Genomic DNA, 18,249 nt, shown 5'->3' with positions numbered 1-18,249 from the left:
AAGAGACAAAGAAAATGAAGGAGCAGAAAATCTTTGAAAGAATGAAGCACAAACCTGCTGTCAACAGCACAGGTGACTGCACCCTAAATCTGTGTACTTCCAGCCAGCAAGTCCAACTTTCCTTGTCATTGACCCTGCTGTGATCTCTTTGGCACTGGTGAAACCAGTAGAGTCTGAAATACACCCCAAACTGTCTGTAATTCTGGCATCAAGGTGATTTAAAAATGAGATACTTTCTCCCAGTGCACTGGATCTCAAACCATCACAGGAAAATCCATTTTCCCAGCAGGTGAAGGCCCAGCCTTCCCTGGGGTCCTGGTTTGCCTCGCGGACCAAAGCCAAGGGGCTGAAGCTGAGGAGCAGAGGGAGCTGAGGCAGCCCCAGGAAGGCAGGGTGAGTACTCAAACAGCACTGAATGATTTAACTGCTCCCACTGAAGCCGAGGAGATTCCAGCAGAGCAAGGCTCAAGTTAGATTTCCTGGAAATGCAGCCCGAGGAGGTGCCCAGCCCTGCAGGAGCCAAGCCTGAGCAGGAGACGTGCAAAGCAGACCCAGCCAATTCCTAGGTGCTACACCCCACATCCAGTGCAGGAGAATAATTCCCTCCAGTCCTCCCCCCAATTTATCACTTCATCCCCATTCAAATGGTGCTTAAAGGCAGAACAGAAGAGCTCCCATCTGGCCAAGGAGTTAACATCAAGCAGCAAACCCCAGCTTTTTCCGTAGGCTTTCCCATCTGTTGTGCTTGCACGGCTTAGGAGAATGTGGGGCTTAAGAGATCAGCTCCAAAAAAATCCAAGGCAGGTTTTCACCACCCCATCCTCCTCTCACACTGACCAGGGTCTCTGAGGAGATTTGGGAGTCTTTTCTCACCTGTACCTGTTACTCCATAACCCTCAGGTACAGGTTGGAGCAGCCAAAAGACACACTGGCTTCCTCTCATTACTGCACTGGAAGAGTTCCCAAAATAGCCAATAATCAGGAAAATCACTTTGGTTTCTGCTTTGTTACAAGCTTTGTTGGCAGCAAATAAGGAACTGAATAGAAGTGCATCTGGGGAACTCTGTAATCCTTAGCAAGCTTCAAAGTCCATGAAATCTGGAGCTTATACCCATTCCCAGTTACCTGCCACTTCCTTGTATTTTAATTTTATAGCTCAAAGCAAGCCCCTCTCTTGGTATGCACAGATGTTCCACATCATATCCAGGAGTGACACAGGTTCACTGTCCCTGCCTTTTTCTCCTGCATGGCACATTTGGTTTTCCCACTGGAAACTGCCACACCAGGGCAGATTTCTCCAGCAGCAGCCTCATTTCAGCCCCAGCTGTGCCCACCTTGGGACTGCTCTGGGCTCCTGCGGCCCCAGAGCAGTTTGGAGAGGCCCAGCAAACACCAGCTCTGCCCAGAGCCTCCCAAGGTGGGTCCACCCACTAAAGGAAACAGATCAGTTCCACTTGACTGGGCTTTTACTCGACAGCAAGTACTTTTCTAATCAAAAGGCTGCTCAGGTCCAGAAAAATCAACTCGTGTTGATCCTTAAGTAATATCTTCAGGTTGGTGCTATTCAAGTTTTAAAACACTGAAACCTCTCCATGGTTTTGTGGTCCTTGCCTTCAGAAACCATCTCCACCTGGCTGGGGCTCAAGAGAACTGTGGATTCCCCACTGAAGGATGTACAGAAATTTTACTTCTGGCTTATTTGCAGCTTGAGGAAAGACATAAACCAACAAATCCTGGTTTGAAGAAAAGCTCATCTCTAAAAACTACAACCAAGTTTTTAATGATGCTGCTTTCTCCTGTGATTTGTAGTTTTAAACTTCAGCTTAAGCTGCTGTGGGATGGGCAAGTTCCCTCTTGTGTTAGAGCTGTCATAAATATTCATTTTCAATTTATGACTTCACTGTTTGGGGAAAAGAATGCAGCTCTGCTAAAGCCAAAGGACCCTGAGGGGGTACACAGTCAATAAAAGAGGACACATGAAACCCAGGCAAATCCTGCCTGAATCATCTCTGCACAATTTCAGCCTTGACTCAGAAACAGCTTTGCTGTCAGAAGTGTCCCCTGGGTTCTGGGATGGTCCCAATCCTGCATCCTCCCTCCACATGAAAGTCCTGGGAAAAATCTGCTGCCTGCTCTGCTCCCCCTCTCTGAGCACAAGGGAAGTTGCTACCCTCATTTCAGGGAATGTGTTTGATCACAGTGTGGCTCAGAACCCACTGAGAGATGTTTCCAACTGTACCAATCCCATCTCCCTCCTTGGAAATGAGGAGATGCAGAGATGTGAGTGCTTCCTTCCCTCTGCACCCAGGGAAGGGCTGGCTGTCCCCTGGGACAGGGGGACAGAGGGATGTGGATGTGACCGTGGGCCATGTGCTCATTCCTCTGACAGCTCCTTCGTCAAGTCCTTCTGTGGAGCAATCCCTGACAATGGATTTCCTGTGCTCCAAGGGACGGCCCCTCAGAACAACAATGTGTGTGTGACCACAGGGCTGGTCCTCAGCCAGCCTGAGCTCCCTGACTACATTCCCAATGTCCACAGAATGCTGGCAACTCTCCTTTCATTTTGTTTTTAGTATTTCCCTCAGTTCGTGTTTCAGCAATAGGGAAGAGATCCTTGGATATCTGTGACTTCTACTTAAAGCTTACGTTTGACAACTGAAAACTTGACAACTGTAATTTGGAACCAAAACTCAAACATGTCCAACTCCAGCACACAAACTGAAAGGAGAATAAAATATTTTTAAAAAGATTCCAATATGTTACCTTGCAACACTTTTGTGCCTGGGAATGGAAAGATGAAATTCCCTGAGCTCCTTCCATCCCACGTTTCAGCCTGACATGGAAAACCTGCCCTGCTCCTCAAGGTAACCCTGCCCCTGGTGTCACACTTGGTTTGCCTCGTGCTGCTTTATTGCCTCTGCAACTCCCTGGAACATGGCCACGGGACTTAAGTCCAAAGTTCAGTTTATGTAAAGTCTTAGAAGCTTCAGGTAGTTCTGCTCAAATAAACAAATCAATTCTGGGACACTATTTTCTTCATGGCAAAGCTGGAAAAGCCCCCCCTCTGCTCAAGAGCTGGATGAGAAACTCCCTCCTTGCACACACTGCTGTGGGGTTTAGATTTCTATTCCATTCTCTCAACAAGTGCACAGAGAAAGCCTCATTAGACTCCTGCAGAGCAAAGTCCAGCCCTAGACAGTGGAGTTCTGCTTATCCATGGAATTACAGCAGCGCTGCAGGTCACCAGGCACCAACAGCTCCAAGAGGAGAGACCAGAGAGCCCCTTCCTGGGCTGTGACCATCAGGCTGAAGGTCTGATTTCCCTAGGAGCAGCTCCTTACTGCAGACAAGCCATTTACAACACACATATGATGAGAATTTTGCGCTTGGACACTTTTAAGTTGCTCAGCTGCCCTTTCGTTTATTATTCTGTAGCTTCCTCACAGGCAAAAATTTACAATAAAATTAAAAGCAACAAGAAGTTCTTCATTTGTGGAAGCTCCTGCCTGAGAGCAATAAATATGGTTTGCAAGAATTTAAAGGTGTCTTTTAATGCTGGTAAATTAAACTGCTTCTCTGCTGTCTGCTCCTCAGACTACAAAGAGATTCCTTGTGCTTTACCAGCTTCACCTGCTCCTTTTTTTTTGTCCCCAGACAGCACCTGAGACATCTGATGTGTTAATAACCAGTGTCCCTGTCAGGAACGATATAGAGGTCTGTTTCCTAGAAACTCCCTTCTGCCTTATGTAAGGCATATACCACTCGCCAGGTTGGATTTGTTACATGGAATTGGCTTTTTATTTTTAGGTTGAAAAAAAAGGATAAATTGAAAGAAAAATCTCATCAGCTTCCAGGCAGCACACTCGGATAAAGGAAATAAAAATTTCTCAGTCATGTGCTCTTTTCTTGGGGTGTAGCAGTTAAAGACATAAAAGTTTTGTGTCACCATGGCAATATTAGAAAAAAAAAAAGGGGGGGGGGAGGGGGAAGAAATCCTCTCTTCAACAGCCCCAAGATATCCACAAGTCAGCCAATGACTGACAAATTTTGGAGCAGTGTCAAAGTCTTGTGTGCCAGGATTAAAAGCATATGTAAACTTTATGGCCATGGTTATTCCAGAGCAGTCTCAAGTGGGCTCTGTCTGCTGCCTTAATGAACAGTTGGGGAGCTGATCCTGCAGCCAGGCAGAGCTGGGAGGGATTTTTATGGCACACACGGAGAGCAATTCTGAACAGGGCAAGAGCTCAGTGTGATGGAGATCAGAATGAAAATAAAGGGTGGAACTTTTGAGATAAGAGGGTACAGAAAGAGCCACAAAACCTCTTGTGGTGCCTCAGAGGTTCAGCTGCTCTCCCTTCTCCTCAGGGTTCCCGTTTGCTGTCACAGGTATGGAATGAGTCAGTGCCAGCCATGGTCTAACAGAGCCCTTGGGGCTGGAATGTGCTCCCTGTGCCCAGGATGGAGCTGGGAAGGGAAGATGACTCCAGATTGCAGTGTAACTTGAGTTTGGGGGAGGAAAAGCAGCTGGCTGTCAGCCAGAACAATCCTCCTGTGCATCTGTGGTTTGTGCATCTCCCCCACAACATTCCGCACCCACAAACACCTCTGGTGCTCCAGGAATGTTGTCCATGACCTCTGCATTCACCAGCATTCCTGCACATTCCCTGTTTATTTGGACTCTCCAACCCACCTCCTCCACTTTTCTCTTCTCAGACCAGGCTCAGTCTCACAGAATCACAGAATTCCAGGATGGTTTGGGTTGGAAGGGACCTTAAATCCCATACAGTTCCACCCCCTGCTGTGGGCAGGGACACCTTCCACTACCCCAGGTTGCTTCAGCCTGGCCTTGGACAATTCCAGGGATCCAGGGGCAGCCACAGCTTCTCTGGGCACCCTGTGCCAGGGCCTCCCCGCCCTCACAGGGAACAATTCCCTGCTTGCATCCAATCCAAAGCTGCCCTCTGGCAGTGGGAAACCATTGGAATATTGTAAAAAGTGCACAACCTCGACACCATTATCCAAATGTCACCCTCTGGACTGTAATTACACCCAGCTCCCAGGATCATGTGCTTACCCAGATTGTTGTGTGCTGGAGACATGGGGTTTGGTGATAAGTTTGGAGAACCTGAAAATCAAGGTGGGATAATTATTGCTATGGAATCTGCACCAGGAAAATCACTCACAGGATCTGCCATGCTGCTCAGGCTTGTTGGAGGGACAACCCACTGCTCACTGAAGTCTCACTTTTGACACTGCAGCTTCTCTGATCTTTATTACTCCTTACAGGAGCTTTCAAATATCAACTTGCTGCTCCTTCACAGGGAATTCACTGAAGTTTAACCCATTAATTTTCCAAACTGAGCAGCACTTGGCTGTTTTACTTTCAGGTATCATCCTGACAAACCCAGTTAGCTGGGCACTAAAGAGCTTGGGTGTACATTGCCAGACAAAATATAATTAAAACCGTAACACTTTATATCCCCAATCCTGCTGGGTTTGGGACAATGGAGTATTGGATCAGGTTACACAGATCTGACCAAAAGGCTGTCAGAATTTTATCCTCAGTCATGTAAATCTGCCACAAATTCTGAGCAGAGATTTTCAGTATCTGCCCTTGGATGTCCCATGGACGCAGAGAGGTGGTGCAGCCCATTTTAACTTTTCCTTTCACACTATTCTGAGCTGGTTTCTTTCTTTATTTTTGTTTTCTATAATGAGGGAAGTCCATGACATCTGAACATTTATATGGGCTATCTGAACATAATATATGGATTATTTGAACATAAATTAGGTATTCTCATTCCAAACCTGGCAACTTCTTTTTGTGGCAATGACAGAAAACCTGGACATTCAACTTTCTTTGGGATACAGCCACTAAATTAAAACCCCAAAGGTGACTCACCTGCATCCATGCTGGGGTTCATCTGGTGGTCACTGGTTTCTCCATCCTCACTCAAATAGCCTGGAGGAGGGGTCTCTGGAGGCATAAAATCATCACACTGTCAGTGCAACTGAAAAGTCTGGATTTTAAGCACCAAAAACATTCACTTTGTCATTCACAAGGAGCTCAAATTCTTTTTTATTACTTTTCTTTCTCAAGCTGCTGGAGGGAGGAGCCAGCACAGCCAGGGTGATATCCGTATTTGTGAATAACAGAGGAGGGGGAAACCAAAAAAATACGGATTTTCAGTCCCATAAAACTTTAAGCCATGGAGGCAGTTTTCTGTCCACATATTTCTGCTCTCCTGGAATGCAGCTGCATAACTTGTCTGCATAACTTGTCCATGCAAATAAGGTGTAAAGTGCTTGAAAAAGAGCTACATAAATAGAAGAGCTCAATTCCATCAGAAATTTGGAGAATTTTACTCAAAATGGCTGGATTTCATTCAAATCTCAACCTGGTAAGGGAACATCCAGTTTAGATTTCACAATAAACTGAGGACGTACCACTGAATGAAGAGGTCAGTTTAAAACCAACAAGACAAAGCCATGAACAGCACTGTTGGGTGCCCACATTTACAACTTCCAGCTATTTCTGCACAGGTTCCCACTCTAGCTCCAGAGGAACGATGGAAAGAAAGACACCCAGTGTGGGATCCCCAGCCAGGATTCCCTGTGCTCTCTGACCCTTCCCTCTGCTCCTGTATGGAAGACACAAGGTACCTGGAATGTAGTTGCTCTGGGGCTCGATACCTGCTGGGAAGTTAGTGTTCTCTGGGATTGAGTGGCTGTAGTCATCCAGGGGCGGGAATTCGGCCGGAATCTCCGTGTGCCGAGGCACCAGCACCGGAGGCAGCACTGGGAAGAAAAACAAGGAACAGCTTTAAAATAAAGTGATTGAAACAGCAGAAAACGAGGAGAAACCAGTTTGGAGTAACAGCCCTAAATACATGGAATACAAAGAGGCTCACTAAGGGACAGGATTTGATGTTTGCTTCTAGAGTAACAGCACCAGGAGAAGATGCTGTTTATTCCCAGCAGGTCTCAGCTGGGAATGGATACATCTTATCAGAGCATACCTGGTTTCTCTGCCCCTTCCCAGAAACAGCTCTGCTTGAAAAATGATTTAAGAGAAGTTGCACCCCATGATTTCCAAGGAATGAGTTTCCCATAGGACGGAGCAGGCAGGTGGGATTAGCATAAACATCCTGCCTGGCTCTGCAGATCTGTGTTGACATGCAGCAGAAGCTGCTGCAGCCCCAGATCAAAGTCCCTTCCAGAGGCAGGAGGAGACTCCAGAACAGGAAGTTGGGAGCTGTTCTTAGACCCAGCTCAACAGTTTATCCTTAATTTAACACCAGCAGCGAGGGATGCACAGAACACTGCCATGGTTCCTGCTGGGAGTTGTTCATGCGCACGCAATGCAACACTGGGAACCTGGAACCTGCTCACTTGGATTTCGTCAATTCCCAAAGATATTTTCCCCCTGAGTGCAGGTTCATAAATTATTCTACTCCACACAGTCAGGGATTACCATCAACAACAGACCCGCTGTGCCTGGGAATGCCCTCGGAGATGCCTCCTGCTGCAGGAGAGGCTGAGGACAGGCAGGGCTGTGGTGGTACCTGGGGTCTCCACTCTCTGGTAGTGGTAGGGGTTCACACAGACTTCGTCCTTCTTCATGTTGAAGGCGAACTCGCACATCTCCATGGCGCGCAGCTCGTGGTGGCTGTGCAGGTCCGGCCAGCGCCACAGGCGGCAGTAGATGACGTGGGGGAGGCCCTTCCTGTGGGACACCTGGAGCCGCCCATCCAGGGATCTGCAGCACAGCACAGGGAAGGGTGGTTAGCCCGGGATTAGCACAGGGGGCTTCTATCCCGGCACGGTCATCAACACCTGGCACTGGCAGGAGGCTGCTGGTCCCTGTCTTCGGGCCAAGGATTTACCTCCAACAGCAGTAAAATCATGGAATTACTGAACGGTTCAGGTGGGAAGGGACTTCAAAGCTCATCCCATTCCACCTCCTGCCAGGGAAGGGACACCTTCCACTATTCCAGGTTGCTCCAAACCCCGTCCAACCTGGCCTGGGACACTTCCAGGGATCCAGGGGCAGCCACAGCTTCTCTGAGAATTCCATCCCAGCCCCTCACCACCCTCACAAGAAACAATTCCTTCCCGATAGCCCACCTACCCCTGCTCTCTTTTAGTCTGAATCCATAGCCCCTTGTCCTGTCTCTCCAGGCCCTCATCCCAAGTCCTTCTCCAGCTCTCCTGGAGCCCCTTTAGGCACTGGATGAAGCATCCACAACAAACAATATTTTTTCATGTTAACAGCCTTGCTCTGGATTTATTTTTATTTTTGGGTATCTGGATTTTTTTAAAACTAATTTTATGGTTGATTAGGAGGCCAAGACAAAAGCTACAGTCAGTAAGAACACAACAACGTAGTGGTACTCCTTAAACACTGCCGTGTCCTAAACAAGCAGGGTGCTTGCACAACTCTCAGCAATCTCTGCTGTGCTTGAAAAGGTGTTACATCCTAAAATGTGTGCTAATAAACCCGGACTTTCAAAACACAGATACATGAATTTTCCTTGTGACAAAATCAATATATAAATACCTTTACTGTAAATTTATCTACTATGTCTATATAAAGTTCAGGAACCTCACAAACAACCAAGGCTTCCAGTTTAATTTTCCAAGTTGCAGCTTGAAAGCAAGTAAGAGGTTTTACAGCATTGCTTATTTTTATTTTTACATCTACCCTGTGTCTCCTCCAGTTCACTTTTCACCTAATCCCATCCTCATCCCAGAAAAGCCTCTTCCTAGCAAACCTTCCTGGGAACCAGGACAAGAGTGCTCAACTCCCCTCCAGCAGAGGAAAAAGCTGGAGCAGGGTCTCCTCCGTGCTGGATGAATGGGAACGGCCCCCAGGCACTTCCTTTGAAGTCTAACCCTTCATTTCCCTTGCTTTTCCTAATGGCCCAAATGAAAGACTTCAGGGCTTTGGTGAAATGAAATACTTCTCTTTTTTAATTTGTCAAAGAGAGAAAAAAATCAAGAAAATTGAAATTTTACTTGGAATTATTTCCCCTGGTTCTTTGTGTTGGCAGCCAAGTTAGAAAAACAAAACAAACCCAAAGCAAAACACACAAACAATTATTCCAAAGAGGCTGGGCACCTCTTGGCTGCCCTAAGAGAGTTTTCCCAAAAGCTCCTCTGGCAGAGCTTGGTACCACACACATCTTTGCGAACACTGCTACAACAGGGAAGGCAAAACATAACTGATTCCAGCAAAAATTGGGGGAATATTCCCAAGGAGAGTGCCAGTGGCTAGACCTGAGTTTCTGGGCAAGGTGGGAATTTTGGTGTTGATTTCATTGGAGCCAAGACTGGAATTACGTGCTCTCAAAATTAATCAGGTTGGGAAAACTTTTAAAAAACAGATACGAAAAATGTGAAAATATTCACTGACTTTAGCAAAAAGAGAGGAGGTTGAGACAAGGAATAAACCAGGAGTGCTTCTCCATTCCCCTCACCTTTCCTTTGCCTGCTTGGCAGCATATTTTGCACCCAAGTGAGGAAAAAGGAGAGAATATTCCAAGTATCCCACAGGAGACACAGCTGTGGGAAGTGTTATTCCTGCTCCCAGTCTCTGCAGGCACATGGACATCGTGGATTTGGGTTGAGCAGCTAAGGTGGGGCACTAACACAAAACGTGTTTGACTTTGGGGTTATTTCCAAGGATGGAGCTCTCCCTAATTCCCCAACAACAAACTTCCCAATGGGCTGGAGGGGAAAGGGCTCTTCCTCCCATCATCCCAGGGCTCTGGCATGGATGCTGCCCATAACACAGAAGGAGATTGAATTCTCTGCACTCTTTATCTAAAGAGACTTTTTGAAATGACAGAGCCATCTGGTTTATTTTCAAATCCAGCAACCTCCCCCTCTCCCCTCCATAAGGAGATAAGGTAAAAGGAATTCTATTCCCCCAAAGCCCTGGGGGTTCACTGGGTTTTTCTGGTTGGGAAATCTCTCCTCAGGCTCCCCATTGAGGGACTTGGGACAAAACAGCATTGTCTGCACATTGTCCTTGGGAACGTGGCTGAGGAACAGGGCAGCTCCATTTCCTCCTGCTGTCCTGCCCCAACCCTCCAGGAGCATTTTCCTCAGCCCTCAAGGAGTATTTCTTCCCAAGGAACAAACACCTGGTGTGGCTGAGATGGGACAGGAGATGAGATGAGCCAACACTGTGCTCTGCTCAGGGCAGCCCTGGGGGTGACCCCAGCCCGTGTCCCACATCGCTGTGCAGAGCCATCCCAAAATAAACTCCAGGGCACACACAACTTCTTCCCTCTCCTGTTCTGAAGCACAGGCTGATCCCAAGCCATCTCAGCATATCCAGACTTCATTAAAATTAGCAGAATCTAAGCACCCAAATTTCCCTTGGGATGCTGAATTGTTCCTCCCTTTTACCTCTCCTTGAACCAGCCTGGGCTGAACAGCTCTCCCTGTACAACTGCCTTGATCTATTTATTATTCCATACTATTTAACAAGATTTCTTTTAAAATTATCAGTATTCTTTGGCCAAAATTTAGTACTGGATTGTTCTCTAAAAAATCAGTACAATTTACGTTGGTGGGACACTTTGTCATCCAAATCTTTCTACATGGCATGGAGTCCTTGAGAACCAAAAAACCCCTCGGGGTGAGCACCTTTAGGATGGATCCATCTTTACAATCCATTTTCCAGGAAAATTTACCACACAAAGCTGCCTCTCCAAGTCCAAATGCTGCTCAAAGAGCAAAGGGCAACAGTGAGGCTTTAACAGCAAAACCAGAGAGGGGAGGGCAAAAGAATGACAGAAACATTGAAGCTTTATTTTTAAACAATCTGCTTGAAAAACGGTGAGGATTAAACAGGAGAACATTGCGTAACCTGAATTTGATTTCCAGGCCTGATTGGGGTTTTTTCTGTTTGTTTGGGGTTTGTTGTTGTTGGGGTTTTTTCTATTGGGTTCGTTCTGTGGTTGCTTTTTTAAACCGTATTTAATTTGTAAGATCCTGGATTGCGAAAGACAAAAAACCCACCCCACAGTCTGAAATATTTTGGTTATTTTATTTGTTCCTCTTTGAGCACTTTGCAACTATCTTTAGATGGATTCTGAAACTCTTCTTTGCACCCATTCTCCTGCTTTAAAAGCAAAGCTGAAATCTGTGGTGCAAAAATCAGGAGTGTAAATTAAGCAAAGTGATCTAAGCAATAAAATATTTTTGTCCAGATCGGAAAACTTCAGATTTACTCCATTAGAGATCCAATCCCTTCCCTTCCCCATCAGTTTTATATCCCTGTCATTAATCTTCCAAGAGAGCAAAATGCTGAAAAACTCAAGTATCCAGTAACACCAACATGTGCAAAAAGGGAGAAGGAAAAAAGAAAACCAATCAGGAAACAAAAGTCGAAATTATTCATTTTAAAAACCACAAGCAGGAGCTGGTTTTTAAAGCCATGACTAATAAGTTGCCAGTTACTCTAAAATTCACCAAGAACTGTGGTCACAGGCTGTGATTTTCTTCTGAGCACAAAATATGATAAGTAGTTCCTTACTGGCCCTGCATCTGGGCTGCACCAGGAAAATTAGCATTTATTCTTGTAGCACAATCTGGCTTTTGTGGGCAGAGCTCTGTAATATCCACAGGGCTTCACTGAGCAGTTGGATAAGATCTCAACTTTCCCTCAATAGCGGCCAAATCAACAAGAGCAAATAAAAAAATGACCCATGCAGCACATTTGTAACTCCAAAGCTGATCCTCTGCCATCTCTTTCCCCTCAATTTGCTCAGCATCACTGAATTTTCCATTTTCTGGGGCACTTTTAGCAGTGCTGTCATTCAAGTTCTGGAAATAGAAGTCCCCGTGTCAAGCTGAGGTTTGCAATGCACTGCCAGAGAGGAAACTAATAATTAATACTCCTGTTTAGCACTTAGGATTTATAGATTAAAATAATTAACAAATTTGTAATTTTCAACACTTCTCTATGGAGAGGGGAAGTTTTTACTGCCCTCAAACAAATGGAGTTGAAGGATTTTCCCAAAGCAAAAGGAAAGTTTGTGGCAGAGCCAAAACTAGGAAGGAATGAGGAATAAATCTCTCCCTCAATACTGTCAATGATCACCCCTGTTTTGTGCTGGTAACTCTCTCATCTGCTTTTTCTTCCCTCTAAAATCCTCATTTGGATTTAGAAGGAAACCACAGATCCTCTACAAAGCCACCCACAGCATCAGGTAAAGATCTGAAGGTGAAGAGCAATTCCCTTTTTCTTCTGGTGCTGCAGAATTCTTCTGCTCAGGTCTCGTTTGTTCTGGGTTTGCAAAGGCACTGATAATAGAAAACTTATCAATATCTCTTGTGTAAATGGTTCTTTACCTGCCTACTTCCATCCCAGTCTTCCCTAAGGCTTTGCAGCCTCCCCCTTCCCCCTCTCCAGAGCTGAAGAACTCCAGCCCTGGGAGTTGATGTCAGGATCAGATTATGACAGCATGAGTCATTTATTAAGATTCCAGTAAGCTCTTTAGCAGGTGCCTTGAGACCATATTTTTCAGAGTCTAATTTCACATTCAGACATAAGTACATTTTATTGGTTTACCATAAACTCTCCGCCCATTGTTGCTGCTCTCCTGCTCTGCTGCTCCTGGATCCACAGAGCTGTGTCCCCTTCCACTCTCACGTAACACCTCAGTTTAATTTAGATTTCTTTAAAGCTATGCAGAGATCTCATTTTCTCATATACCATCAACTATTTTTTCCCCTGTATTTTTTACTGATCTCTGTTATTTACACCCGCTCTGTTTCTGCCCCAGCTACAGGACATTGGTTGGTGGCTACCAAACCCAGCTCCCTCTTCTCTATTTTTAACCATTTTGTAATTTTATGCCCCTACATCTCTTTCAGCTCCTCCTTTTCCCGATAGTCAGGAGCACAGAAAACAGATAAGATATCCCAGAGGCCCAACCACACACCCTCCTACCTCAGAAAGGATGGAATATATCCTAATGCTTAATTACCGCTTCATCATAAACACACTTCCAAACTTCTTAACATGCATTCCTATACTTCTGCCTTTTCTCCACAGAAAGTAAGGGATAGAAGTGGAATTTGAGGCCATGTTTCTGAAGGTATTGCATCCCAGGCACCTCTTAAATGTGAAATCCAGTTTTTCTAAGCAGTCCTGGTCCTTTTATTTATTTCAGCAAAGTTTATTGGCCCAGATCTGTGTCAGACTCATCTAAATTGATTTGTGCTTGAGCCTTAAGGGTGCAGGGAGTGAACACAGGAGAGGTTTCTGGACGTGCCTTTTTGAAAAGTCATTTATCAGAGCTCGTCATTTCTTCCCAGATTGCTGTATTTAACTCCAGTGCTGAAATCCAAAACCCAACACACTTTCATCCAACCGAACCAGCAACTTCCTCTCTCCCAGGAGATTCCAGGCATACTGATGGGGCCGTGTGTTTGGATGGGCAGGGCAGTTTCATAAGGAGAAAAGGGACGGATGGAAATGCCAAGGAAGTTCAGATAATCTTCCATAACCCAGAGCACATTCTGAACAAAAGCATTTCAAGAAAGACTGAATTACTGGAACACACGGCAATCAAAAAGAAAAAAGGCAAATCAAAAAGGCAAAAAAAGGTGTTGTAGAACTCAGTTATTCAGTCAGCTGAATGGTACTTACACTGATTTACATTTAGTATCTAGTTTCTCTGTGCATCTTCTTGATGCTGTAGGGAAAAAAATCCTCCTATTTTCACTGAAATCAAGAGAGTTCTGCAAATTAGCATCAGCTGCTGATATATAACCCAGATAAACCAGAGCAAAAGAACCCAGAAAAGAAAGGAAAAGGAAACTCATGTGCTGCACAGCACTTGGACAGAAGCCTTGCACCAAGAACTGCTGCCCCAAATATGTGTCTGCTAACAAAAGCAAAAGGGATTATCAGAGGGAGTGGGGGAAAATGACAGTTTTAAGACCTTGGCCTCCCCTTCACAATATATACAATTCCCAGTGCCTTCAACAGAACCTTCATATAAATACCAGAGTCAGAACTGGCTCCTCAGACAAATGTTCGTGCATTCTATCAAGTTGGGACAAAGCCAACATTTCTTATGGAAACATTTCTGGTGGTCCTGGACAAAGAACATGTTTACTTTATAGCAGATATAGCTAAAAATACACTGTGCTCCAGCCTCCAATTATCTTGTTTGGAATAGTTTGAGGCTACTCAAGGTTCGTTGCTGTTATTTTCTTTATTATATAGTAAAAATGTTGCTGCTTTTCCTGTAATTTGAAAAGCAGCTATTTCCAGGTTGGCCATCTGTGTTTGGACCTCCCCCGCATGGATAATGAGATCCAGGGTGAAATTTTCCAGAATGCCCATCTCCCATTTTCAAAAGCAACGTAAGGCAGAGATCAGTGCTTTGCTAGAATTACACAGGCCTTTTAAATCTTCCCTTAATCCCACTGGCTCTGTGTTACATTGCTTTTCAAGATGGGTTAGCAGCCACTCAGATATGTAGTTATTTGCACAACCAGTAGCAATTAACAGCACACCACAAACAAGGGGACCTGGTCCCACAAACTTCCTCCAACCTCCTCCCCAGCCCCTCCGCAGGGATGTCCTTTGGGATCCATCCCACACGTGCTCAGATGCTCTGTGAGGGGATCTGGTCTCCATTAGGCTGCTCTGCTTTAAATAAAATCCAGTTTGCTTACAAAAAACTTTCTGGCTTCCTTATCAGTCAGTCTCTCCTCTTCTCCCAGAGAATTATCCACCTCTCTATTCCAAATGAGCTTTCCCAGCTCCAGCATTGTAGTGAATCAGTTCTGGGTGAATCACTTCCCATGTGCAGCCCGTGTGCTTCATCCCAGAGAAGATTCCCACAGGCCTTCCTCCCTAATCCTGATGACACAGAGCTGCCCAAACAAACCCCGGAGTTTCCACGCGGAGTTTCCACAAGGAGTTAACAGAAGGTGTGTGCTGAGGTGAAAAGGGTAGTGGAAGAAGGCTCTGTTAATTTTACAACTCTGTGAGTCACCAGCGATGCAGGAGAAATCCAGCTCCAAAAGTGAACCCAAAAGAGTGGGATGTCTTCGGGGAGCGCTGCAGATTTCAGATGAAACGCCTCATTAAAAGCTCACACAAATTAATAATTTACAGTCTCTTCTGTCTGTAATTACCAGTGAAATCAGAGACTCTGCAAAAGTCCAGGTGTGTTTGGAGGAAAAACTTTGTAAACTTCTCTGTCTCATAATCAACTTTTACAACGCCTCTGAGGAGGCTGAGGGCAGACAGGAGGTGTTGGTGCTTTTGGGGTTGTTACTCTTACTTGGGGGCTGGTTCTGTACAGTAAGAAAAAAGGGTTCTTTGGACCAGAGAGGTGGAAAAAGCTTCAGTTGAAATAGTTTTTTCCCCCACCTCAAACTCTCAGCAGCAAAAAGGAAGCTGTGTATGGGGCCCACCTGAAAGCTTCCTTTCTTCCTGTAACTCTCCAGAGCAGTGGCAAGAGTTGTTTTCAGGCTGCCACTCACAGCAGAAGTCACTCCCTCAGCCACCCCCTCCAGCCAAGATAATTATCTTATTCATGGAAGCCAAATTCTGCTTCCCTAAATTACAGATTATGTTTAAAAAAACTGAGAAACTTTGAGAAAAAGAGGGGGAAGAGTATCTAATCTTCCCCATGCTGCAAGACACGAGGAATTCTCTGCTCACCAAAAATGTGATTTTTCCATGGTGCTGCTGTCTGGATGCACCATTTCCCTCTCTCCTTCACTCTTCCCTGCCCTGGTGCTCCTGGAGCGAGGATATCTAATTCCAAAGCTGAGCTCTGACTAATGCAGGATGTGTGGGAGAGCAGCTCCATGAATAAGAGCTCTCCAAAGCACCACGATCACGCTAAGTCACTCTTATCACCCAAACAGGATCTCCAGCGTGTGCGTGCACAGGGGCCTTCCTGTGAGGGTTTGATCATTGCTATTGCTCCACGGAAATCCAGCTGGGATGACATAAAATGCTGCAGGAAAAAGCAAGTGGCTGAAATCAACACAAACAAATATCTTATTTTCATGTAAATGTCAGTAGTAATAAAAGCTTGAGGCCAGAAGTGATTAAAAAACAGTCCAGAAAACAACCCAGTATGAAAACAGGTCACCTTTCAACGACCACAGGACACAGAACTGCTCCCAAATGAGATGTTTTTCAAAAGTTTTCCATGAGGTGTCCATTACGAACAGCTGAAAATATCAACTGCATCCAAACTCACATTTAAGGAACAGAGAGCCATTTCAGGTACCTTTCCTGTTGTCAGTTCCCCCTTCCCTCCCTCCAAACTCACAAGAATATTTGATATTCACGTCCTGGGAACCTCACTGGATAAATGCCTAAACATTGAGCTTAAACCAGATCTTGAGCTCGCCAAGGAGAAGGAATGAGGAGGGAAGCAAACTCACAGGTAAATATTAGTTTGTACTTGAAAAAAGCCAGAGCACATTTTCAATCTGCTTTTGATTTTCATGCCAACCTCGTATCGTCCTCTGTCAACCACTGGAAGGCCAAGGTGACAAAGGGGGACAAGCACCCGGTGTCTCTGGCAGCTGCTCCAGGGGGACAGTGACACTGCCAGCCAAATGATGGGAAATGGCCAGCAGAATTCCAGAAACAAGGGATGTTTTTCTTCCTAATTTCCTTTCTGGCCCCTCTTGGCTGGTGCCTTCAATGCCAGGCCCACAGGAGGTAGGCTGGGCTGTGTGTGTGGTTCCGGCACTCTCCAAAGGGCCATGGAATGCTGTTTGGGAATGCTCTCCTCCTCCTCCTTGCTCCCACACAGGCCTCACACTACCACCTTCCTGGCCAATAATGCCAGATAAAGCCTGGAAGCTCCTTGAAGCCACAGGAGAGATCCCTCCTGGCCTGAAGCAGCAGCCCAACGCCCTCTGCTGTGCCCTGAACAGGAATCCAGAGAAGACAAAACAATTTCCACTTTCAAATCCTGAAGTGTTTTCAGCGTTCTACAAGTGCATAAATAAGTCTGTCCATCTCTGTGGTGCAGCCAGGATGAGAGGGACACCAAAACTCTGCGTGACAGCCAACACCAACATCCCAGCACTTTGATGTCACCATGAGACCACCACCGCTCGCTCCAAATCAAAGCTCCGGGGGAACTTCTGAGCAAGCCATAATCACTGTGCAGATGAAATGCAGACAGGAGACCCAGGAACACCACCCAGCTCCTCTAAACCAACATGCTGAGGCATAGAGGGGTAACACTCAATTATCGCCATTTTCTGTCTCCTCTAGAGCAGCAAAATGCACTTGCTGGGTGCCTGGGTCAGCAGTGACTCAGAGAACAGAGGGCTTTCCACTGAATCATCCACAGTTTTAAGCACCCTCCAGGTTCTGTTGATGGGAGATGTCTCACTACCTACACCTTCCCTAAATACTTCCTGGGCTGTCCCGGGCAGGAGAGTGAGGGACACAGCACAGACCAAAGGTGCAAAGAGCAGGAATTCTCTCGTAATACCTGGATGCTACAAAAAGGAATAATGGCCAAACACAGGTCGAGCAGCCCTGCTCACTCCCACAGCATGTGAGCATGGACAGAAACTACACAAAGATAGGGAAACAATGGGATAACTCACAAATATTTGACTTCACAAGTCAACACAGTTTTCTTTCCCCTCCCCTCGTGACTAAGCCTTTGGTCCACACACCCACTCCATCCTCAAAAAAACAACTCCATGAAACAAATGTGATTGCTCTAAAATACACAGAGGCAATGACCAACCAGCCTCCCCCTCACAGCACTCAGCCTATTTACTAAGAGTCTGCACCGTCTGCTCTGTTTGTAACAGGATCCAACTCCCCCTCTCAATGAGACATTAAACACCAACAAGTCCAACTCCTCTCCACTTTCCTTATCCCATTCCCAAACCTCCGAGTCTGCAGACAACATCTTTCTCCCAGATAAACTTGCTGATCACTCCTAGCTGCTTCCAGGGGAAGGCCACTGCAGTGTTCAGTGTGCCAGCTGATCCCAAACCAGCACTCAAATCCATGGCAAGGGCTGTGCCAGAGGCTCCTGTCTTTCCCTAGGGGAGAGCACTGGCAGCTCCATGCTCTGCCTCCCAATATCCCTGAGCCTGTGAGCTCAGGCTTTGTGCCACGCCTTAACGGGTTAATCTGGCAGAGGGGAGATTTGGATTCAACGTAAGGAAGGAATTCCTGCCTATGAGGATGCTGAGGCCCTGCCCAGAGAAGCT

The 18,249-nt window shown here is 46.0% G+C and overlaps 1 protein-coding gene across 2 annotated transcripts in view; it reads right to left on the bottom strand.

The window, feature by feature from the left end:
* SMAD3 (SMAD family member 3) overlaps nucleotides 1-18,249 on the bottom strand; it is a 68,396-nt gene that overhangs the window by 11,437 nt on the left and 38,710 nt on the right. The window contains exons 2-5 of one of the 2 annotated variants that reach the window (XM_032123446.1): nucleotides 7,566-7,759; nucleotides 6,694-6,798; nucleotides 5,903-5,977; nucleotides 5,075-5,125 (exon numbers count right to left, since the gene is read on the bottom strand). In XM_032123446.1, coding sequence (XP_031979337.1) covers nucleotides 5,075-5,125; nucleotides 5,903-5,977; nucleotides 6,694-6,798; nucleotides 7,566-7,759 — 425 coding nt within the window. Of the gene's footprint in view, nucleotides 1-5,074; nucleotides 5,126-5,902; nucleotides 5,978-6,663; nucleotides 6,799-7,565; nucleotides 7,760-18,249 lie in introns of both variants that reach the window. The other variant, XM_032123445.1, reaches the window with a different exon arrangement.

Source organism: Corvus moneduloides, chromosome 13 (genome assembly GCF_009650955.1).
Source record: "Corvus moneduloides isolate bCorMon1 chromosome 13, bCorMon1.pri, whole genome shotgun sequence".
Lineage (NCBI taxonomy): Eukaryota > Metazoa > Chordata > Aves > Passeriformes > Corvidae > Corvus > Corvus moneduloides.
Note: the sequence above shows the minus strand (reverse complement) of the source record. Positions and strands in the feature narration are given on the sequence as shown.